We start from the raw sequence: 26,196 nt of genomic DNA, 5'->3' as shown, positions 1-26,196 counted from the left end.
GAGAGTCGACCACGAAACTGCAGGCATGGGGGGAGCCACAGAGCCTGAGCAAACAGCTAAAATAAAAGCAAACAGTGTAGAGAGCTATCGTAAGAAAGCTGTTGATGAGAGCTGCAGCTAAATAAAATCATCTTTCACCTGCCTACAACCCCCTGAGTGTTTTCTGCTTATCCACCCACTCCATTTGGACCTCAACATGACATTTGGTATACTTGTGAACCTGACAGGGTGAGTCTATAAAGAGCATAATATTCAGTCATATCAATAAGTGACTAAATGAGCAGCATCACAATTTTAGTCACAGGAAACACTATGAAAAGACTTTTGAAATGTCATGATCTAGGTCCAGTCCTCTACGCTACTTTTTGGCTAAATGTGATTGTGGGAACCAAAGTATGATTTTGTTAGGGCAAGTGAACTATCAAATTTGCCAGCAATTTCATTGTTTCAATACAACTGATTGCATGCCCTTAATTATACCTGATAATGATTGAGAACATCCTTAACTAATCAAGTATTTGCACATGCAACAAAGCATCTGCAAATAATTTTAACCTCAGAAACTCCAAGATGGGAAGCCTTTATTATCTGAAGTAGGAGAAATGTTCAAGGTAAACTTTATTTTCGCATATTGCTTTTGGAGAATAAAATGAGACATGAGAATATAACTGTAAAAGGTAGCCTTTTACAGTTGTTTTTATATTTGAAAAATGAATGCTTAAAAATTATATAAAATATATAAAATATAATTTATGCAATTATACTTTAAAAAGTCCTCAAGATCTTCAGTGATTTAAGTTCAAGTTTTCTCCCCAAAGATTAATGTACAATATTAAGATGTTATATAAACATTTTTTACCACAAATTTTCTCATTTCTTCAAAATAGAATTGTTTTCCTCCTTATACTTTAAAATAGAAAAATTTGTTAGTAAAACTGACTACAAAAGGAAATTAAAGGCTAATGTACATTTAATGGCAAGATGTTGTCATGTTAAATACACTTTTAGAAGTGAGTGTGTACTAAAACCAGTATGGGAACCAGTTCTAATTTCAAAACCATTTTGAAACATTATTTGGCACTTACCTCTCTCATAGTAATGCTGAGAAAATTCATGACATAAGGGATTGACCTTAGCTGTGAAAGAAAGTTGTTAAAGAGTTCTGCCTTATTAGAGGCACTCCATTCTCACATTCTGGATCAGGTTTGTTGATGGTGGTGTATTTTAAGACTCTTGACAGTTTAGTATCCTTTCTGTTTTCCTTGTCTCACATCAGCAAATTTTGATGGCTCGATATCTGGGATATATCCAGAATGCCACCATTTCTTACTAGCTCTACCACTAGGACCCTAGTCCAAGCCATCATCAACTTTTCCACACGTCCACCAGACTGATCCTTTTAAATACAAAAATTAATCATGTCAGCACCTCCCACATCCCCAGACCTTGCTCTTGATTAAATCTTGGCATGGTCCTGCCTAAGTCCTTTGACCTGTACTTAGAAGATCTGCCTTTGTGCCGGGCATGGTGGCTCACTTCTGTAATCCCAGCACTTCAGGAGGCTAAGGTGGGTGAATCACCTGAGGTCAGGAGCTCAAGACCAGCTTGGCCAACATGATGAAACCCCGTCTCTACTAAAAATACAAAGATTAGCTGGGTGCGATGGTGGAGGGTGCCTGTAATCCCAACTACTTGGAAGTCTGAGGCAGGAGAATCACTTGAACCTGGGAGGCAGAGGTTGCATGAGCTGAGATCGAGTCATTGCATTCCAGCCTAGGCAACAAGAGTGAAACTCCATCTCAAAAAAATGATCTGCCCTCATACTTACTCTCTACTTCATTCAAGTATCTTTTCAAACATCACATAATTCAAAAGGCAGTCTCTATGCTTATGAAAAACAGCACCATGTCACTAGTCCCCTTACCTTGGTTTAATTTTCTTCACAAACCTTATCAAAAACAAATATTTGTTTACCATCTGTCTCCCTCCATTAGAATATAGACTCACTCTCTCCATTAGAATGTAGACCGTACTCTCTGCTGTGAAACCTTTGCACCAAGAAGAGTTGGTGGATTGAAAGACTGATTACATTTGTGCTTTCAAGTTATTAACAGAGTCATTATTAAAAAAAGAAAAAGTCAAAGGAAGTATTATCATTTGTATATGCAGTCAATAGTTAATGTCACTACTCTTTAAATGCTGCCTCGAGGGGCAACCAAGAGGTATACTTCCTTTTTTCTTCACACAGCCGTATGAAAAAAAGATATATGTATATGTACATATATATATATATATATATTTATGAGAATCATCTGAAAAATAATCTACAACTTAGTTAACTTATCCTTAAAAAATAATTTCAGTTGTAGAAATGCATTATAATTCATTTGTTCATTTAACAAATGTTTTTAGTGTCAAGTACCAGCCAACTGAAAACACAATGGTAAATAAGATAGAAGTGGTCTCTGGGGGAGCTCACATTGTCACCACAGTAGGAACATTTAGGATGGTTTTTATTTTTTCCATAACAAAAAACTTTGCAGTAAACATGCAAACTGCACATTTTAAAATTCTCCATCACAGAAAAACTATGCAAAGTAAAATGATAGTCACAGTCTGGGAAAAATACTTCCAACTGTATTGAATCTTGTATGTCTGTAGAATTGGAGTTGTTAGGTCAAAGGGTATTTATGCCCACTTAAATTTGGATCAATATTTCTAAATATACTCTCTAAATAGATTATACCAATTTACTTCCATCAATAGTATATGAGTGAGTCCATCTCCTTCACATCCTTACCAGTACTAGAAAGTATCAATCTTTAAGCCTGACTAGTTTGATAGTAGGTAAATCTTAGCTTACTGCTGTTTTAATTTTCATTTCTTCGGTAATTAGTAGAGTTGGACATCTTTTTAAATCTAATAGTCATTTGATTCCAGTCAGAAATTGCTTGAAGAAATCCTTTGTCTATTTTCTTGATATGATGTTGGTCTTTGCTTTATTGATTTGGAAGAATTGTTTATAAAATAAGGATATTAACCCTTTGTAAACTATCTATATAGTTGAACATTTTTCTTCCCTGAACTGTGAATACCTTTTAATTTTGTAGAGTTTCTGCCATACAAAAAATAAACATTTTATACAGACCTTGTTATTTTGGTAGTTTTAGGTTTTATTAAATTTAGAAAGGCTTTTCCCACTGTAAGATTATAGATATAGTCAACTCTATTTTTGATGTATTTCTGGTTTTATTTCTTTCATTTAAATATTTAATAAACACTAAAGTTGTTTTTTAGTATATGAGGTTGGAATCTATTTTGTTTTAAATGAGACAGTCAACTATCCTATTTATTAAAGAGTACATTCTCTTCCTACTCATTTGAAATACTCTCTTGGTCATATACGACATTTTTATATACAGATTAAACTGCTTCCGGATTCTCAATTGTGATCCATTGATGCATTTATTTTAATTTTTTTGCAAATGCCGGATTATTTTAATTATTGATTATTAAATTTTTTTCCAGTAAGTTTTGCTATCATGTGGGGAAACTTTCTCCCCATCGTATTCTCCCCAGTGCACAATTATCCTTCTTTTCAAAATTATCTTGGGTATTCTAATGTATTTATTGCTCCAAATTAAATTTAGAATTATAGTATATAAAAATAAAAATTTTGATTAGAATTATAGTAAATGTGTAAATTTACTGGAGTAAAATTTAATTATCATAATATTGAAGCAAGGCATCCAGAGAACATAGTATTCTCATTAATATTTTATATGTCTGTTATTAAAGTTTAATAGTTGTCTTCACCTAAGGTATGGTCATGTTGCCTGCAAGCACTATGTTTATGTATATACATTTTAATCACTCATATGAAAAGGTATAAGAAATGACAATACTTCTATTACAAAACATTGTGTAATGAAAATGTCATTGACCTTCAGAGAAAGGGCTCTAAGTTCACTTTTCAGATCATTCTTTTTTTATGGCTATTTATGTGCGGTAAAACATTTTACTTTTGAGTTTCTTCATTATAGGATGAAATAATAACACTTCTCACAGGATTATTGGGAAAATCATGTTAAAAAATGTTCAGAGCATTTAGTGCCTACTTGGCATAAAGTTGTCATTTTATGAATGGCATAACACAGTTATTTACTCTTCTCAGTTGTAATATGCAGTAGGTAGGAAGGGGTTTTGATATGGTAATTTAAAGGTTCTGCCAAGCTTTTCTACTTTCAGCCTGGACTAATGGAGCGTGGGTAAGATAAAGGGCCACTGAAAATCCCTGAAGCATCTGAGTAATGCTTATTCAAGTTAGGTATTGAATTTCAGCATCCAAAATGAAGTATAAAATTTTTCTAATGTATAAATTAATAGAACATTCTCAAATTTACAACGTAGTACTTAGGTTTTAAAAGTATAAAGACTTAGAACCACATAAGAATGAAAAATCTTTTTTTTTTTTTGAGACCTAGTTTTGCTGTTGTTACCCAGACTGGAGTGCAATGGCACGATCTCAGCTCACCTCAACCTCCACCTTCTGGGTTCAAGCAATTCTCCTGCCTCAGCCTCCCGAGTAGCTGGGACTACAGTCGTGCACCAGCATGCCCAGCTAATTTTTGTATTTTTAGTAGAGACGGGGTTTCACCTTGTTGATCAGGATGGTCTCGATCTCTTGACCTCGTGATCCACCCGCCTCCACCTCCCAAAGTGCTGGGATTCTAGGCGTGAGCCACCGTGCCCAGCCGAAAAATCTTTTTTTAAAAAAGTTGGTGTTTACCCTATTTAGTAACTGATGCTAAGAATTTTAAGAAACCAAATTTCACATCAACCTAAACCTTCCAGGTTGTATTTAAACCACCTAGCCAGAAGATTATTTTCTGTAATTAAACTTCTAGATTTCTCTTGCCACCTACGTTGTATACAACTTGTATTTGGGCATTTTAAGAATGCATTTTTGTTTTTTTCTCTATTCTTTTCTTCTGTGCCTCGTTTTCATGGAGCACCTTTCTTTTTTTAGGCAGGGGGAGGGGGGAAACGGTCTCACTATAACCCAAGCTGAAGTGCACTGCAGCCCTGAACCTTGGGCTCAAGTGATCCTCCCATCTTAACCCTCTGAGTAGCTGGGACTATACATGAGCTTCACCACACCCAGCTAACTGTAATTTTTTTTGTAGAGACAGGGTCTCACTATGTTGCCTAGGCTGGTCTTGAACCCCTGAGCTCAAGTGCTGTTCCTTCTACCTTGGCTGCCCAAAGTGCTGTGATCATAGGCATGAGCCACCATGCCTAGCCTTACTTTTTAAGTATGGCTCTGCAAGGCTAAAATATATTGGAGTCATTTTAAACCACCCCCTTTGTTTTCACAGCTCAAACAAACAAGCAAAACCCCACCAAGTTTATTTAGTCTGCCTATCAACTGAACTGAATCTGAGGTTACTAGAAATTGTATGGACTAAAAAGATGTATTACCCACAATGCACTAAACACTGGGGATTAAAACATTTCTGAACACATAGTCCTTGCTCTCATGAAATTCAAACCTAATGAAAAGAATGACATGTAAATATTGTGCTAAGTGCTATAAAGAATTGTACATGCTATTATGAGAGTGAAGAGAAAAGGCAGAAGAACATTGACCCCGTCTTGCACAGCATTTTCCAAACTCCAGTGCCCAACCAAACACCAGTGTGTCTGTTGTCAAGTACGTTTGGGAAATGCAGCATGTTACACTCCTTTTTCCAGGATTCACAATGCCTGTTAACACTATAAAGCTCTTAAGATAACCGTATAACTTTGTTTACCCAGAATTTCCCAACTTTTTGATAAGAAACTGTTTTAATTTTAATAACCATTCCACAGTATTTATTTTCTGGATACCACACTTGGGAAAATACTGGAGGTACACTTTATTTTAATCATGTTCCATATATTTAATTCTTATAACAATTTTGAGAGGTAAGAAATAGATATTCTGATTTTCTAATTCTCATTCAAAGGTGCCAAACTGAGGGGTTAAATGTAACTTCTCAAGTTCACAGGGATTCTAAGTAGTCTTGTTTAGATAGTTCATCTCAGATACTTTCTAGGAAGTCCAGATCAGTATGCGTTTTCTCTAAAAAACAACAACAACAAAAAACACTTTATTTATTTTATAATATATATTTATATTTTTTCAGTGTCCTAAGAATGATGTTGAGCTTTGTGTTTATGGGTACTCAAAACAAAGCAACAATTTTAAGATGATATGTTCAACCAAGCCATCTCATCTTTTTCCTGATTAGCATTTAAGGAAGTTAAGATGAGATAACCAGGATTGGAGTGATTTCCAGAAGCTCTAATTCCATGTCTGCTGTTTTATACAAGGGTCTCATTTTCTGGGAGAAAATGACTGTGGAATCTTTAAACCTGAATAGCCTTTTACTGAGAGATGTTTTAATGGAAGCCAAATCACTTTGCATCGAGTTGCAAGAGTTTGACTTTCTCTCCACATTTCCCTTGGGGAGATGTGTATTGTCAGGCCTAAAGACAGCACATCTGGTGAAGGCGGCAACTGCCCGCCTCTCTTATCCTGGGAATGGTAATGAATACCTTTGGCTTTTGTCCTTTTTGTTCTATTGAAAATAACTTATTGTTAGCTCAGGTTATTTACTGTACATTTGTCTCTTTTTCATCTTCTGTTTTGATAGTGGGTTTAAAAAAGAATCAGTTGCTACTGCTGCCATTGTCAAAACTTATGGGCAGGTACTGATTACACGTGTTTGATTAAGAATCTATACTCATCCAATGCAGTACTTATGGGCTTTTCTTGACTCACTAGGAAGGGAGACTTTTATAGTTGTTTTTATATTTGAAAAATGAATGCTTCTTATTCTCCAGTTAAGCAAGATGAAAAGAACAAACTTGTATACAAGTGTAATAAAGGGCTGAGATGGCTAAAACTTTAGGAAATTAAGCCCAGCTTCTTAAATGTTTTACTTAAAGCTTCTTAAGAAATGTTGATAGAGAAGACTAAACTTTTAAAATACATTTGTTGTTATACATTTCTTATAAATATAGTATTTTAGCAATGAAAGAACAGTGCTTCTTGTTCTCATTTCTGTGCTTCGTCACATACTCTTCCTTCAGCCTAGAATGTCTCCCTCTTCTTGTACTTTATATTACTTAATACTCAATAATGTGCTGTCTTCTCCAGGCAGTTTTGCAATTATATATAAATATATATACATGTGTGTGTGTGTATATATATATATATGTATATATACATAAATCAAATTATTTACCACTCTGTACTACTTGTGGACCAACTTCCACTAGGCTGTAAAAGGTCCAGAAACCTTTTCTTATTTTCCTTTATTTCCCCAATCCCAGGTTTAAGGTCTGGTGTATAGTAGGTGGCAAAGAAAAAGTCCTCTCAGTAAGAGATATCCTTCCAGTCCCAAAGATCAACATGTATCATAAACAATATTCTGAATAAAGAAATTCATGAACTCCCTGAAACCTTCATAAGATTTTGCATGTACATGCAATTTTATGTGGAGATGCTGTACTGCTTCCATCAAATTCTTACATGAACTAGCAATCCACAGTAGGTAAATTTCTGGTAAAAGCAAATTGGGAGTTAGCTACTTAGCTGAGTTTTTAGCTAACAACTTACCACTTTAAATAATATTATCCCCAAAAGCTTATGCATTTGCTTAGTTTTGTTTTTCTATACCTCCAGGAATATTCTACCACTTAGCATCATTGGAAGCACTGATTGAGAACCCCGTTTCATGTACGCTATCAGAAGTCGGGAACTCTATCAGTGATTTCAGTTTTCTTATGACTCACAAAGGATTTCACATAAAGTAAGAGAAAATCTTGCTTAGTGACAGTCTGCACTATGTATAATAATAGAATACAATTTGAATGTGAAAGCAGTAAGTCATATTTCATTCATAAAAAGTACTATGCTTCTGGCTAGATAAATGATTTGAAGTCCCAGAGAGAAATTGTAATTTTTAGTTCTGGGATACTCTTACACTCTTTAAAATTTAATACATTCACGTGTTTAAATGTATTGAGATTTTTAAGCTTGTGAATGAAATTAGCAACGTGCTGTGGCTGTCAATGTGATGCACTGCAACTCCCCGAGTGGTAGGGTTTAAAAATTAATTCAGCTCTTGCACCTGTTTGTCGGCATTCGGCTGTTGAATTTCCATCACATTTAATAAGTCTTGGTGACGCAACTTGTGTCCTTTTGCCTGGGCTCTTTAATATAGTGTTAAATTCTCACCCATCTGAAATTCAAGTAATATTACAAATTTCAAACTGTTAATTAAAATCTGTGAACTTCAATGGTTCTGGATAAAATTGGCTTTACTCAGTGAGGTTCCTTTTAAACTTCTTCACAGTCTCATCTAATCCCCAACTCCTACCAGGTTAAGTCTGATGACAACATGATCTCACTATGGGTGGTTGAGATTTACAAATCCTCATACAATAGCAGGGGAAAAAATAAAGTTATAATCTTAAACAAAAAGGCAATGAGGAACATTAACTGCTGAAATGAAATAAGGAACATGGCCCAGAATTAAAGAAAAGAACTGAAATTTTTCAATAAAATAAATTCTATACTACTGTATTAGTCCATTTCACACTGCTGATAAAGACATATCTGAGTCTGGGCAATTTACAAAAGAAAGAGATTTAACTGGGCTTACAGTTCCACGTGGCTGAGGAAGCCTCACAATTATGGTGGAAGGCAAGGAGAAGCAAGTCACGTCTTACATGGATTGCAGCAGGCAAAAAAGAGCTTGTTCAGGGCAACTCTCATGTTTTAAAACCAACAGATCTCATGAGATACATTCACTATCAGAGCAGCAAGGGAAAGGCCCACCCCAAATTCAGTCATCTCCCACAAGGTCCCTCCCACAACACATGGGAATTATGTGAGTTATAAGATGAAATTTGGTTGGGGACACAGAGCCAAACCATATCATTCTGCCCTGGCCCCTCCCAAATCTCATATCTTCACATTTCAAAACCAATCATGCCTTCCCAACAGTCCCCCAAAGTCTTAACTTTTTTCAGCATTAACTTAAAAGTCCACAGTCCAACGTCTCATCTGAGACAAAGCAAGTAAGTTCCTTCTGCCTATGAGCCTGTAAATCGAAAGCAAATTAGTTACTTCCTAGATACAATGGGAGTATAGGTAATGGGTAAATACAATGATTCCAAATGGAAGAAATTGGCCAAAACAAAGGAGCTATTGGTCCTGTGAAAGTTCAAAATCCAGCAAGGCAGTCAAATATTAAGGTTCCAAAATGATCTCCTTTGAATCCATGTCTCACATCCAAGTCATGCTGATGCAAGAGATGGATTCCCATGGTCTTGGGCAGCTCCACTCTTTGCAGAGTATAGTCATCTCCTGGCTGCTTTCACAGGCTAGTGTTGAGCATCTGCTGCTGTTCCAGGTACATGGTGCAGTATGTTGGTGGATCTACCATTCTGGGGTCTGGAGGATGGTGGCCCTCTTCTCACAGCTCCACTAGGTGGTGCCTCAGTGGAAACTCTGTGTGCAGGCTCCCATCCCACATTTCCCTACTACACTGCTCTAGCAGAGGTTCTCTATGAGGGCCCTGTCCCTGCAGCAAATGTCTGCCTGGGCATCCAGGTGTTTCCATACATCTGAAATTGAGGCAGAGGTTTCCAAACCCCAATTCTTGACTTCTGTGCAACCACAGGCTCAACACCATGTGGAAGCTGCCAAGGCTTTGGGCTTCCACCTCTGAACCAACAGCCTGAGCTGTAACTTGGCCCTTTTTAGCCATGGCTGGAGTGACTGGAATGCAGAGTACCAAGTCCCTAGTCCGCACAGAGCAGGAGGGCCTTGGGCCTGGCCCATGAAATCATCTTTTCCTCTTAGGCTTCTGGGCCAGTGATAGAAGGGATGCCGTGAAGACCTCTGACAAGCCCTGGAGATATTTTCCCTATTGTCTTGGGGAATAACATTTGGCCTCTCATTACTTATGCAAATCTGTGTAGTCAGCTTGAATTTCTCCTCAGAAAATGGGATTTTCTTTTCTATCCTATTGTCAGGATGTGCATTTTCCAAACTTTTATGCTCTGCTTCCCTTATAAAACTGAATGTCTTTAACAGCACCCAAGCCACCTCTTGAATGCTTTTCTGCTTAGAAATTCCTTCCCCCAGATACCCTAAATCATCCCTCTTAAGTTCGAAACTCCACATATATCTGGGGCAGGGGCAAAAGGCCACCAGTCTCTTTGCTAAAACATAATGAGTGTCACCTTTGTTCCAGTTCCCAACAGGGTCCTCATTTCCAACTGAGACTATGTCAGCCTGGACTTCATTGCCCATATCACTATCAGCTCTTTGGGCAAAGCCAATCAACAAACCTCTAGGAAGTTCCAAATTTCCCACATTTTCCTGTCTTCTTCTGAGCTCTCCAAAGTGTTCCAATCTCTGTCTGTTACCCAGTTCCAAAGTAACTTCCACATTTTCAGATACATTTTCAGCAATGCCTCATTCCCAGTACCAATTTATTGTATTAGTCTGTTTTCATGCTGCTGATAGAGACATACCCTAGACTGGGCAAATTCCAGAAGAAAGAGGTTTAATTGGACTCACAGTTCCATGTAGTCAGGGAAGCCTCACAATCATGGTGAAAGGCTACAAGAAGCAAGCCTTTTACTAACATTTTACAGGGATTGCAGCAGGCAAAAAGAGAGTGTATGCAGGGCAACTCTCATTTTTTAAAACCATCAGATCTCGTGAGACTCATACACTAACAAGAGAGCCACAGAGGAAACAACTGCAACCATAATTCAATCATATCCCATTGGGTTCCCTCCCACAACACATGGGAATTATGGGAGCTACAAGATGAGATTTGAGTGGGGACACAAAGCCAAACCATAAAAACTACCCATGTCTTAATTTGCTCAGCATAGATGGGATACCTCTAATTGAATCATGATTCCTTTTACCTATTTAGGTGGTCACCATTACATTTAATTATTGGAGCTTTAAGGAGTGATTGAAGCCTATTTGCCAGATGCTGTGAACACAAGGCAGAAGTCTATGCAGGAGGTTCTAGCACATTTGAGATTCGTTACAAGACAATTTATTTGAAATCTTTATGCATATTCTACAGGGCATGCAGTATTGCTCCCAGAATTGGGCCATTTGCACTTCCCAGAGTTGAAAGATGGTAAAACACAGGTGATTAACAGTGCTTCTCTTTTTTTTTCATGTCAGCACATACTCATAATCAATCCTTGAACTCAAAAGTTGCCTGCCTTCCTGCAGCACACTTACCAGCAATAGAACACTTCTCAACTGTATTACAAATGCTCTTAAAAACTATTTATCTCTCCTGCTGACATATAAGCTTCCAGAAGGTAGAGGTCATGTGTTTTCATCATTTTTCTCATAACAGGCTTATTGAAAGACTAATAGACTATCTGACTGAATTGAAGACTACATATAAAATTCTCCAATGTTCAGTAGCATATGGATTTTAATTAAATCATAAATTATAAATATCATTTTTCACTCACATTCAAATTCAATACTGAACTTCCTCCTCCAGCTTTTATTTTCTTACCTGCTCTGTCCCACTAAATTGCTCTAGAAATAGTGACCAGTAAAGGCTTTTGGTTTCTAGAAGGACATGTATACATTTTGAAAAGCATGTTTCAAGCTAAAGGTATATGTGTGCTATTAATCTCACTTAAAGAATTTAGCTTAGAAAATATCCTCCTTCCAAAAAAATCCCTTAAATTATTTATTATATGGCTTTTAATAATAGCTCCCACTTCGGGGCCAACTATCTAATGATAAGTAAATATAAATTATGCTATCTCTTACTGATATCTAGTATACTGGCATAAAATTTAAGTAATAAAATAGTAAGTAAAAATATCCAAAATTATACACATCTAATCATTCCAACACAAAAAAGTGTGAGAATAAATAAGGGGTTAAAAGTAACATGCAAAAGCATATTTATGTTATGGTGGTAGAATAATATTACAGGTTTTTAAGGTTTTTTAAAAAAATTTTCCTAACAATTTTATATGATATATAAACAAAGATACTTTTATAATAGAAAAATAAAGATCCTGTACTTTATAATCTTGAATTTTAATTATCAAATCATGAATTCATTAATCATCATTAATAATTTATGATTTTGATGAATGCATGATCTTTATGATTATGAATTCAGGATCCCAATGATCATGAGTTTTAATTATTTTACATGTGTTTGTGATGTTGATTTTTATCAACAATTAGATAAGATAAATTCTTTGTATTATTTTTCTTTTGTGAAGTACCTATCACATGCCCAGAACTAGGATAGGTAGTTTTAAAAGGTAATTTCTAATCATTACAATAATCTTATAAATTAGAAACCATTATCCTATTTTAGAGAGGTTTAGAATAGTTACGTCATTTGTTAAAGTTCACACAGCTAGTAAATGGTAGAGATGAAATCTGAACCTAGGTTTTTGTATGACTCCAAAACTAATTTATTTTTCTATTACTCAGTGACATAATAGAAAGCAGAGACATGAACTTTGACTAATAATATGAGAGTGAAGGGGCTTAAAAAAAAAAACAAGTCCTGTGGTTGGAATGTGTTCCCCAAAGTTCATGTGTTAATGCCCAATGCAACAGTACTGAGAGATTAAACCTTTAAGAGATGATCAGGTCATGAGGCTCTATCCTCATGAATGCTACTATCTCAGGAGTGGGTTAGGTCTTAAAGGAGTGAACTCCTGATAAAAGGATGAGTTTAGCCCCCTTTCGTCTCCTGCATGCACGCTCTTTTGTCCTTATGCCTTTCTGCCATGAGATTAGACCTAGCAAGAAGGCACTCACTAGATGCTGCTCTTTGATTTTGGACTTCCAAGCCCCCAGAACCATGAGACAAATAAATTTCTGTTGACTACCCAGTCTCAGGTATACTGCTATAGCAGCACAAAATTGACTAAGCCAACAAGAAAAAAGAACAAAGCAATAAAGCAATGTAGCATATTGGCTTGGTAGTTTGATGGAAAAGTCCATTTTTCATCAAAGGAGTACACAGATGAAGTCAACAACTTTTAGTTCCTATGTGGTAGATTATCATTCCCAGCTTCAACTTCTGAGATAGATACCTGAAGCCCACAGGGCTATAGACTAATGTTTTACAGGAGACGATGCATAACTGTCAACATTTTTTTTCTTCTTTTAGGAAGCAAATGTAGTAGCTTCAATATCATTATATATATGCTGTCTCTAAAACAGTTTAATGAATAATAACTTGACAACAGAAATCTCCATTCAACAATCACAACTTAAATTATAATTAATGATAAACCACCTTCTCTTGTCAAATTCCAAGCTTACAGCTTATTGTGTGAGTCAGTCTAACATGTCACTTGGCTAATGAGCTGCTCGTGTATTTCAAATAAGTTGGCAGCCCAACCTAAGGGTTCATTAATGCGATGATAAAATAGCAGCTGGGAATAACAATTTCAGCATAAAAGGAATACTTTCCTCTGTCCTAGTTTTCTGACATTACTTCTTAAGCTTTAGGTTCCCAGTCCCTTGACTGCCACTGATATCTCTGCCTGCGGACATCTTAACCATCCCTTGAAAGGGCAACGTAGCTGCTACTGGTATAGGAAGTCTTTTCTGATGAATCCATTAACGAAATTTGTATGACATTGTCCAATTCACTCATTCAATTACCCACTTACTCACTCATTCTTATGTGTTCATTCAACAGATGTTGAAAATAAACAGATATTGGGCCAGACATGATGGCTCGCACCTGTAATCCCAGCACTTTGGGAGGCCAAGACAAGTGGATCATGAGGACAGAAGGTTGAGACCATCCTGGCTAACATGGTGAAACTCTGTCTCTACTAAAAAATACAAAAAATTAGCCAGGTGTGGTGGTGCACACTTGTAGTCCCAGCTACTCAGGAGGCTGAGGCAGGAGAAATGCTTGAACCTGGGAGGTGGAGGTTGCAGTGAGCCAAAATTGCGCTACTGCACTGCAGCCTGGGCAACAGAGCAAGACGCCATCTCTTATAAATAAACAAACAAACAAATAATTATCTCTACACATCTAAAATATGTTGTCTAATTTAGTTATCCAAGAATCCTTTGATGTAGCTATTACTACCCATATTTTACAGATAAAGAAATAGATTCAAAGAAGATAAATTTACAAAGCTAGTAAATTACAGAGTCAGCACAAATCTATGTGACTCAGTAATTCTTGCTTCTTCTAGGGCAGTCTATTGATCCCTTTAACACATGATCTAAAAGATGTAAAGTATTCAAGGAAATTACATATGACCGCTCTATCCTTGAAGAGATCACACAGTTTATAAGGTAGACAAAGTATAATGAAGAAAACGTTAGTCAGGCATATGAACACATAATAAAAAAGTAAGCAACTTCAGGAGGATGGCAAGAAGGAAACGTTCAGAGCAGGATCTAAAGTAATAATATATGAACTGAATCTTGAACGTGAGTATGAATTTCTTTTTTGTAATTTTGGGGTAAGGGAGGACTGTGGAGGCAAAGAAGAGGTGAGAAAGGACATATCCTGTGGAGGAAGATCATACATAAAAGGATAGAAGTGAGAAGGCAGAAAATTTGTTTTGGAACCTGAATGATGAACAATTTGATGTTGACATAGGTTGCTGTGTAGGGAAAAGGATGGTTGAGAAATTTGGGTAAAAAGACAGGCAGAAGCCAGATCACAAAGGGTTTTACTTTCCATGTTGAGGAGTTTAGATTTTATTCTACAGATTATAGGAATCCAGTGAAAGATATTAACGAGAGGTGTGATATTAGAAGACTTGTACTCTACAAATATAACTCTGAAAGAATACTTTTTAGATGTAACTCTGGTATAGCTGAAAGGAATTTAGGCTGGAGGGAGCTGGGAGAGACAGAAAGGACAGAATCTATTTGGAAGACTAGGATAATTTTGGCAAAAGAAAATAAAGACTTAAAACAAAGGAAAGACAGTAGAAATGCAGAGAAAAAAGGAATTTAAGACATATTTAGGAGGAAGTAAGGAAAAGAATTAGTGATGTATATTCTCACTTCAACTCAAGGCTGATTTCAAGGTTTCTATTTGGGCTTTTGGACAAATGTAGTTAGGTGCTCTGGAAACAGGAAAAGAGGCAGGATCAATGTAAAAGGTAAGATGAGATCTGAAAATATTGAACTTCATCTATTTGTGAGATATACTGATTGATACATTCAGAAAGTAGTGACATGCTCTCATCCAGAAGTCAATTAAGAAAAGTAGCGCCAAATATTGGATGGAGCTCAGAAGAAAGATTTAAGCTCCAGATGGGCATAAAGAAAATGTCAGATCTGTGGACACTGATGTGGGTACTTAGCATGATTTGAACAGTGAGCAAAGAACCAAAGACTGAAATCCCAAAAAACACCAACATTTAAAGAACAACAACAAGAAGAAATAAGTACAATCAGAGAAGTGGGAAGAAAAGAAACAGGAGAGTATCATAGAAATAAAGGGAAGAGTGGTTAAAAAATGAGATAAAGGGAGTGGTAAACTATTCAGAATCATATTAAAATTATTTGCCTAGATGTTCAATATCCCACTAGAGTTCAGACTTCTTATGAACATAAGAGGAAAATATATAGGTGCGTATGTATATATGGTGATGGTCAAATTTTCTGTGTCAACTGGGTTAAGGAATCCCAAGATAAGTGATAAAACATATTATTTCTGGGTGTGTCTGTGAAAGTGTATCCAGAAGAGATTAGCATTTGAATCAGCAGACTGAGTAAAGATCTGTCCTCAGACTTGACCCAGTGTAGATGGGTATCATCCAATCCCTTGAAAGCCTGGATGAAAAAAAGGTAGAGGAGGGCAAACTTGTTCTGTCTTCTGTAGTTGGGATAGTTGGGACATCCATCTTCTCCTGCCCTGGGACGTCAAAGCTCCTGGTTCGTGGGCCCTCAAACTCCAGGACTCAAAACAGTGCCTGCTGCTCCCAACCCTCTTCTCAGGCTTTCAGCCTCAACTAAATCACACCACTGGCTTTTCTGGTTCCTAGCTTGCAATTTGCATCTTGTGGGACTTCCTGGCCTCCGTAATTGCATGAGCCAATTCTCACAATAAATCTACCCTCAGATATCTATTTTTATCCTATTGGCTCTGTTTCTCTGGAAAACCTTGAGTAATACATATAGCATATACATTATTTTGAAAAAATATACACCACATATATGTGTGTGTATATATATATACATATATATGTATATATTTTTTTAATTTTGCTAAAAGAAAGGAAAGTAGAAAAAGGTAAATAATCTAAAGAAAAAAATTATAAAAATGTTAAAATAAAAAATAATGGAAATAGAACAATGAGAAACTTACACAAAACAAAATAGTTAAATGAATGAAGCAATATCTAAGAGATGAGAAGAAAATATTAGTGATTGAATAAGATACAAGAAGGCGACAATGCCATTGTTTATAATAAGAGTTTTCGTTCTTCTTTTTTTTCTTTGCCTTAAAAACTCTCCTGAATTTGTCACTTGGTTACTTATTCTTCTAGTCCTTGCCTAAAAACCACTTCTTCAGTGAGGTTTCCCTAAGACCCTTGACTAGGCTAGGTATTCCTATTGTACTCTCTCATTTACCCTGTACTTTTTGGGCTTTCATCATGATGGGCAGAGTGGTCTCGATCTCTTGACCTCGTGATCCGCCTGCCTCAACCTCCAAAGTGCTGGGATTACAGGCTACCCTGTACTTTTTGATCATGACATTTACACAACTAAATAAATTATATATTTATTTAGTTTATTACATTTACACAACTAAATAAATTATATATTTATTTAGTTTATTACATTTACACAACTAAATTTTTATTTTAGTATTTTAAAATTTAGTATTTTATTACATTTACACAACTAAATAAATTATATATTTATTTGAATGACAATTTGAATATTTATTGCCTGTTTCTCTCACTGAGAAAGAGAAAGATTAAATAACTTTCCAAAGTCACAAGACCATTAAGTAGCAAAACAAAGATTTAAATGCAGGTCTTTATAGTATAAAGCCTGCCATGCCACATTGCCAAGAGGAAGAGAAAAGATAAGCTGCTGTTCTAGTTTAAATCAAAGATCCAGCCCAACTTGGGAAATAATGGATGGAATCTCTTTTTATCTGTCTCTTTCTCCATCACACAAACACACAAGCAACAGCAGTATTTAAGCTAGGTCTTAAAGTTGAAAATATCTGCAACTGGTGGAGATGTAAAAAGATTTTTTTTCCAGGTGGAAGATATGTCACAATCAAAGATAGAAGAAATATAATGTATGACATGTTTAGGGGAAAAGGAAAGAAGAGTCAGGCCAGAATGTAGGAGAATAGTAAGACAAAATATGAAAAAAGAATAGCTCAGACTAAAAAATGGACCTTCAAAAATCAAGCTCAGGAGTCTGGGATCAAATGCATCTGTAACTGGAGTCACTGGAAGTTTTCAGCGATTAAATGTGATTAGTAAAGCTGTAATATCTTAGGGAATTGGTTGGATATTAAGGAATGGTGTAAAACTCACTCAAATTAAGATTCTGAACAATTATCAAAAGAAGGTATAGGAATCACGGAAATGCAAATGCAGAAAATATTACTAGGCCTTCAGGGAATTGAGAGCAATCAGACAAGCATTCTTTCCATGCCTGTGTTTCGTTATATATTCATGGGTGTGTGTATGTGCACGCGTGCGCGCATCTCTGAACATTTCCACCATTTTGTGGACATTCATTCTTTCCTCAAAGTAATTTCTTCATTCTGCTCTTGGTTCCCAGTTTTACTAACTCTGACTTTCACATTGCTTTGGATTGACAATTAGGCAAATCTGTCCCGAAATCTATATTTCCAGTACTGTCTAATTGTACTTTCTGAGTTTTCTGGCTCACATTTTAAGAGAAGTATCTAATTTACATGAAATTAAGTAAACTGGTATAAACATAGATGCCTAGGTTTCTCTATCCAGTATCGGGAGTTGATGGGCGTCTATGAAATTCAATAGGAAGAAGATATGGGTTGGGTAGAAACTCCAAAATTTATGTAATGCAGATGGATCTGAGTGGAAAAAGACATGGGTAGGCCTCTAAGAAGTCTATTGTAATAATCTAAATAACAGACAAACAATGGTAGTGGTGGATATGGCAAGAGATGACTTAATTAAGAGCCACAGTCAGGACAGAAGTTGATCAAATAAAACATTTTGTGTGGGGGGGGCACAGAAAAAAATATGATTCAGGGATATCTCTGAGGTTTCCATCACAGAGACTAGGATCATGCTGTTGTAGCATCATAAAACACAGGAGATTGAATGGTCTAAAAATACACTGTCTCCTTACAAGAAAGGAAATAAATTAGAATCAGAGAAAAAGTTATTTGTCTTGAGTAACAGTCAATTATTGGCAAAAGAGGAATCAGACTCAGGGAAACTGGACTTGGCCAGACGATGGTGATAAAAATCTGGACCATGGGTTGTGGGGTGTGCTCCAAGATCCCCAAAGCAATTGAAACTCAATGGGAATAATTAAAAATGCAAAGTGAAAGGCACCTATGTTAGCAAAGCAAAGATGAAAGGTAATAGTAGTAGACACTAAATAGTAAGAGACCAAGTAGAAGTTCGTCATGACTAGAGTTAGTCACAGTTGGGCAGGTATAGAACAAGTGAAAAACAAATGAGGACCAAGAACCAAGAACCAAGAACAGTTTGAAGAGGAGGTTTATCAGTCAGCAGTGGTGGGATGAGTCAAGAGTGAGATTTGTGATAAGTCAAAATTGATATATGTATGTCAGCCAGGTAGTTGGCAGCAACCAAATGGAAGCCAGATATTAACGTAAGGACAACAAAGCCAAGAAGAGAAGATGATTTTGATGGAGAATATAATGAAAATTTCAACACTGTACATTTTGAGACTGAAGTATTGACATGAAATTTTGGCAGATATACAGAGCAGACCACTACAAATGAGAGAGTACAGCTTGGAAATATAAGTCTGAGCCAGAGCCATCTATCTATGTATCTATCGATCTACCTATGATCAAACTATCTATCAACTGATTGATCAAATGGCTATCCATCTTGCCATTCATGTATACATGTCTGTCTATCTATCTATCTATCTATCTATCTATCTATCAATCAATCAATCAGTCAGTCATCTATCTTATCTATTTTTCTATCTGATGAACCTGCTAAAGGAGACACTTTAGTGATGAAGAAGTTTCAATGCAAATGTTATGCTTTGGGGATATTACAGAACAGCTGTCATTTAAAAAGCCCTCTTAACAAAAGATCACTAAAAAAGACCTAAATTACAGGGTCCATGTGGTTCATATACGATAGCTGAATTATTTTAAAGGAGAGTAAGAAACTTATGACCAGTTATAGCTAATTTCAAGAACTCACTCTTGTTTGAAGCACTACTTAAAAAATTACAACCCTGGGGAGGTGTCTATTTTATAAGAGGTACTATCTTAAGCAGTGCTTAATTTTTGGTTACCATGCTATTATCATGTAAATCCATCACCCCTATGATTTTAAGGCAGCCTTTTTAAATGGAGCAGCTAAAAACCCTGCCAAACAAGGAAAACTACAGAACAAGTTAGATTCTTTATCACAGAGTGCATGAATGCCAGGCAGCGGTTGGGGGACAAGAAGGGAGGAAAAGAGGGAGGTAAACAGGAGCAGTAAACAAAATAAGCAGAAACTGAAATCCATAGTAAAATCATATATAAGATGTCTTCTATGAGGCTACAAAATAAGTCGAGTTGCTAAATTGAGCAGTATCCAGAACAATCCTCATGCTGCCTCCCAGTCTCTCAGAGACAAGGCAGGAGGTAAGATAGCTATCTTTCTTACTAACATGTGTAGCTTTATAATAATATTCTCATTATTCTTCCCTTCTCATTTTCATGTATAGCTTATAATAATCCTTTATTACTTAAGCCTAAATACAACTTTGACTTCTACAACCTAAAGAAGGCTAACATGATACTTTTTGCTTGGTTAAATATGTAGGTGAATATGTAGGAAGGAAGGGAAGAAAAGCGGAAATAAGCGTTAAACCCAAAGGGGATGTTTATATGTAGAACTATCTGAAGAAGTGCTGACTATATTTGCATATGCAATTGCACAAACACACACATAAAATCAGCAGATGAAATAAGCAGAAAGTACTAGACTTAAGAGAACATAAATATGAAATAATTATAAATTTATTATGTTTTAAATGAAGTAAGATTTGAAATAATCAATAGAGACTATCACGAAAGAATAAAATGAGGCTGGGTGCGGCAGCTCACGCCTGTAATCCCAGCACTTTGGGAGGCCGAGGTGGGTGGATCACGATGTCAAGAGATAGAGACCATCCTGGTCAACATGGTGAAACCCCCGTCTCTACTAAAAATACAAAAAATTAGCCGGGCACGGTGGCACGTGCCTGTAATCCCAGCTCCTAAGGAGGCTGAGGCAGGAGAATTGCCTGAACCCAGGAGGTGGAGGTTGCCGTAAGCCGAGATCGCGCCATTGCACTCTAGCCTGGGTAACAAGAGCGAAACTCTGTCTCAAAAAAAAAAAAAAAAGAATAAAATGAATACTTTTAAAAATAGAAATTTTAGGCCGGGTGCGGTGGCTCACGTCTGTAATCCCAGCACTTTGTGAGGCCGAGGTTGGTGGATCACAAGATCAAGAGATGGAGACTATCCTGGCCAACCTGGTGAAACGCCGTCTCTAATAAAAATACAAAAATTAGCTGGGCGTAGTGGCGCATGCCTGTAGTCCCAGCTACTCGGCAGGCTGAGGCAGGAGAATTGCTTGAACCCGGGAGGCGGAGGTTGCAGTGAGCCAAGATCGCGCCATTGCACTCCAGCCTGGCACCTGGCGATGAAGCAAGACTCTATCTCAGGAAAAAAAAAAAAAAGAAAGAAAGAAATTTTAGGAGTGACTGGTGAATGAAAAAATTTAACAAATGGGTTAAACAGATGATTAGATATATCTTAAGTGGGAACAAGTAAAGTATCTTACCTAGATTATAACACAGAGTTAGAAAGATGTGGGAAATACAAGAAATGTGTTGCACAGGAGTAGAGAGAATGGGAGGGAAAAAAATATGGTTAGAAATAAAGTCTGACATTTTCAGGAATAAAGAAATGGTAAAGAAGCTTATTATGTTTCATGCAAGACCAATAAAAACAAAATCATTACCAACCACATCACAGTTAAATATGAATGACAGGGAAATATTAAAGGTAATAGGAGAAACAGAAAGAATAACTATAAAATAATGACAAGCAGACTTTTCATTAGCCATAATAGATGTCAAAAAATAATGAAATAATATCTTCAAAGTACTAAATAAAAATAATCATAAACCTACCAATTCTACCCAACTAAGCATCATTCAAAAGTGAGAACAAAATAAAGATACAGTTAGACAAATGTAGCAACATACTTTCATAATTTGTCTAACTCTGTCTTTATCTCCATGAGAAATATCTTAAAATATGTACTTGGATAGGATGAAAATTAATCCCAGAAATTAATGAGATTCATGAAAATATTATAAGCTAAGAAATCAGTAAACATATACCTATAGCCAAATAAATTCTATGAAGTCGGCTAACTAGGAAATACCTTTTTTTTTTTGTTAATTCTGAGAAGGTAAAGTATTTGTCTTCATCTGTATGTGCCTTCATCAGTGCCTAGCACAAAGTAGAATCAGAATAAATACCTGATGGTTAAATGGATACATAATGTGTATATGAAATAGGTATTTCTAGGTCAAATTCACTACTTTGCTAATGAGAAAACTGAAATTACAGAAAACGAACTCTATTTTATGACATACTGAGCCCAATTTACCCTTTAAGAGAACAGAAAGACAAGTGCAAAGGCAATTTTTATGTTTTCTCTTATTTTTGTAGATCTAAGTCTACCTAACAGTAAGTGCCTATATGCTGAAGAAACTTGTTGATTAAAAGGCCTTCTTTACTACTTCTCCCTAGTTGAGCCCATTGTGTAAACATCAAAACTATAAAAAATGGCTCTTCATTTATTCATTAGAGAAATAATGATTTTAAGACAAATAGTATATCAAGTTTTAATGATGCAGCAATGAAGAAAACACATCTAATCCTTTCTCTTATATAGTCTGTAGTCCAATTGATAAGGAAGTCATTAAATAGATAATTATGTATTAGGAGAGGTAGGAAGTCAGCAAATATTTCTTGTTGCTTACTGTGTGCCATATGCTATTACACACAAAAACTGTAAAGAGAGGTGATCTATTCTACAATTTATAATACAGCAATATACAGTCATGAAGATTACAGTGATAAAATCAATTAAAATGTTTGGGAAATGATGAAACTGCTAATATTTTTGACAAAAGTGAAGAGTTACAAGAAAGATAAAAATATATTAAAAGTTAACATAAATTCCTATTTTAAAAATTCTAAGAAACACATTTTCTAGATATTCTGTAATTTTTCAAATTCAACCACAAAGCAAAAGATGCAATGTATAATAATTTGGAAGTATTCTTAATTTTTAGTAACAAAGTTTAAACATCAAAACTACTCTTTCTTCCATTATTCCCTCCTAGCCTTAAAAATGTAATCTTTCATCTCTGTCAATCCATTAAAATTAGGAATTCTCTTTGACATTCTTTTACGATAACTTGAACATTTTAAACTTTAAAAGTGAAAGCATATGCTTGTCTTCAAAGAACATTCTGAAACACACAAAAAATATAATAGCTGATGTGTGACACTATTACTTTAAGGAGTAGAGCTGCAAATTGTTGATTCTCTCAATATTTGCAGGTGAAGTAAAGAGAACATGTTATTGTACCTACCACCTAGACAAGCTCTGAATCCATGTAAATATCAAAAACAAGATAGTAGTACAAATAACATGTAAGAGCGCCTGATCTAAATTCTCAAATATCTACCATCAAATTCTTAAGGTTTCTGAATAACTAAAGGAACAAATAATCTTCCTTCTTTATTAGACAATAAAAAAGAGGAAAAGATGGCCTGCCTAGTTATATGTATATCTTCACAGAATTAATATCAATGTGAAAACTGCTAATGGGTCAAACGTACAATGCCAGCAGGTTACTCTAATTTTCACTTGCAAAAGTACACAAAGTATAAAATTATAAGAAATGGAGCAATGAGGTAACAGGATGAATTTTCCTTTCTCTTTTTCTCTAGAAGCAGTTTGAAATTCAGCCAGAATCAGGAAGATCTTCAGTACATGGTTATACTAAATTGCTGTCCCAAAAATCTGATCCAGATCAAGGTCATTTAGGAAAGGGGATTCCAAGATAATGAGGAATTCCAGGAATTTGGAATTCTATTTTGTCCTAGAAGCAGACTCTGAATTGCCTGCCTTCTACTCATCTCAGCCCCCTGAAATCCTACCTACTTCTTCATTTATTTGTTCATTCCTCTTTTCATGTCAGCAATTAATGAGTTTCTATTAGTTGCCAGGAACTCTTCCATAAAGAGGCATCTTTTACCCCTAAAAGGCTTGACTCAAAGGTCTCCTTGTCTATAACTTCTACTCAACCCCTCTCCTCATTAAGTTTAACTTCTCACTTCATCAAAATAAATTTCTCCTTTTCCTGGGTTCCCATACCTTTTTGTTCATGACTCCATTATGTATAGTATTTATCAAAAGACATAAAGTGCTGAGAGTGTGTGAGATCTTGAAGACTGAGATGTCAGCATTCTCCAGCAACACTGTTATATCTTAATCATAAGAAAGGGATCTAGATCTGTGTTATAATTAAGAACACAGAGTGTAAAATGAGATTACTAGCTTCTAATCCTGGCTCTAGTTGACAAGAAAGTAACCTAACCTTTTTATATTTCATTTACCTCATCTGTAACATGGGGATAAAACCACTACCAGCCTTATGGGTTGCTGTGAGGATTAAGTGAGTTAATACACAAAAATGATTTCACATATTACCTAGTATTTGTTCAGTAAGTATTAATTAGCATTATTATTTATCATTATTATTATCGTTAAATTAGGGTTGGGCCACAGTCAGTTGGGATTGGAACATTCCCTGTTCCCCACTTGGTGCTACAAACTGAGAACAGCTAGATTCTTTTAGGAAAAAATATTTAGGTTTTCTTTCTTTTTTCCACATTCCATTCCCTTGTGAGTTGGAGTTCATATACAGAATGTCTTTTGAAAGGCTTACTTATTAAAATAAGAAATAAAACGTAAGTTTACTTAAGAAATGTCATTTGATAATTTAGTTAGCCTGTCATTATACACACAGTGTGTAATAGATTGAATTCAAGAAATTTGAAACAGAAGAATAAGTGTAATAATTATAGCAGAGGCAATGACAACTATGACATATTGGCAAGCCATCCAAATTCAACTGTAGGTTTGACCGTGCAATTTTCCATCAGTGACAACTGAACACTCTAACACTTTTACTTCCATTTCTTGACCATGGTGATGTTAGTATAAAAAGTATGTTTTGAGAAAAATGAAGGAAGCAATGTGAAGGTTATTAAACAATAAAAGGATGTCAAATTATCTTGATCAGGAACAAGTTTGTGTTCCAACTAAAATGATGGTAATGACTATTTCTTAATAAATTTTGTTATTGTTATTTTTTGAGAGAGTTTTACTCTGTCACCCAGGCTGGAGTGCAGTGGCGTGATCTCAGCTCACTGTAATCTCTAACTCTCATTCAAGTGATTCTCATGCCTCAGCCTCCTGAGCAGCTAGGATTGCAAGCAAGTGCCATCACACCTGGCAAATTTTTGTATTTTTAGTAGAGTCAGGGTTTCACCATGTTGCCCAGGCTCATCTTGAACTCCTGGACTCAAGTGATCTGCTTTCTTTGGCCTCCCAAAGTGCTCGGAGTATAGAGTGAGCCACCATGCCCAGCATAAATTTTATTTTTATCATTTTATTTTATTTTGAAGGTTCTCCGAATTAACAAAATTATGCTAAAAAAAAAAGATGATGGTTTCAGATACAAGTTGAGGCATGAGCCGTCAATGCTACTGTGGAAGGATATACCTTACATGTCCCAGTGCAGAAAAAGATGATGATTCTTCTCATTCCTAAAAGTCCCATAACTCCTAAGGGAAGAACATCTTGGAATGAAGTGATCAAACTATCACAAATCACACTGTTTGGTTATGAAGAGGAAAAACAATTGGAAATGGAAGTCCATACTCAGAGTTTCAACTACTACAGTCCTTTACTCTCTGAATTACCCTCGTTATGAATACAGAGGAGAGAAAAAAAATACTTACAAGTATATTTGCACTTTAAATTTCACAGAGAACATTCCTATATACCATCTCATTTATTGGTTATAGCAAGAATAGTTATTCTTATTCCCCAGATGAGAAAATGAGGGTTAGAGAAAATAAGTGAACTTACTGAAGTCCACAGAACAAATAAGAGGCATAACCAGACACAAAACTTGAGAATTTTTTATTCCATGTCCTGGAGAGTCTCACCTATTCCTCAAGCTGCTTTAATTTATATGGAAGACTTTGATGCTCAGGTTGTCTCCCTCTTCAACATGAAGGAAAAGTACAGTTTATCCTCAGTAACACCTAATATATATATATATATATAAAATTTTTCCCTTGAATTTTCAATTTTACTTTGGCTAAGAATGTATGTATCTTTTTATTGATTTATTTGTTCAACAAGCATTCATTAAGCTCTGGCCATGTACACAGTTCATGAGTCAGATGAGTCAGAGTAAAGGTTACACAAAAGTTTCAGGAAAGGAATACATCTATACATTTAATCAACATGAATCACAAATATCTGAGAAGTTTCTCCCCCTCCTTTCTCTCATTCACATAATTATATGAGAAGCCTTCTGTCACTTTTTGATTGTTTAGAGATCAATTATCTATTTTATCAATTATTTTATTTTTATTTAATCTAAATCCCAATGATCTGAAAAGTTATTGGCATACTTCTTCGATTTTTAACATGAACTCTGAGACTACAAGTAATTTCAACATTGGTTTAAGCAAAACATAATTAGCATGATTTTGTTTACTAAAGAAAATAATGATTATTATAATTATTATTTGC

General features: G+C 35.6%; 1 protein-coding gene across 12 annotated transcripts in view; it reads right to left on the bottom strand.

Annotated features, from left to right (window-relative positions):
* The window catches only part of METTL15 (methyltransferase 15, mitochondrial 12S rRNA N4-cytidine), a 287,618-nt gene that overhangs the window by 66,856 nt on the left and 194,566 nt on the right, over window positions 1–26,196 (bottom strand). Inside the window, exons 7-8 of one of the 12 annotated variants that reach the window (XR_004730589.3) lie at window positions 8,181–8,291; window positions 4,767–6,124 (exon numbers count right to left, since the gene is read on the bottom strand). The exons of 9 other annotated variants lie outside the window; for them this stretch is intronic. Coding sequence is in view for 2 of the 3 variants with exons in the window: in XM_078339276.1 (XP_078195402.1) it covers window positions 6,084–6,124 (41 nt within the window). In the remaining variant the exon portion in view is untranslated. Of the gene's footprint in view, window positions 1–4,766; window positions 6,125–8,078; window positions 8,292–26,196 lie in introns of those variants that run through there. 2 more of the 12 variants (XM_078339276.1, XM_054240725.2) reach the window with 2 other exon arrangements.

This window comes from Callithrix jacchus, chromosome 10 (genome assembly GCF_049354715.1).
Source record: "Callithrix jacchus isolate 240 chromosome 10, calJac240_pri, whole genome shotgun sequence".
Classification (NCBI taxonomy): domain Eukaryota; kingdom Metazoa; phylum Chordata; class Mammalia; order Primates; family Cebidae; genus Callithrix; species Callithrix jacchus.
Note: the sequence above shows the minus strand (reverse complement) of the source record. Positions and strands in the feature narration are given on the sequence as shown.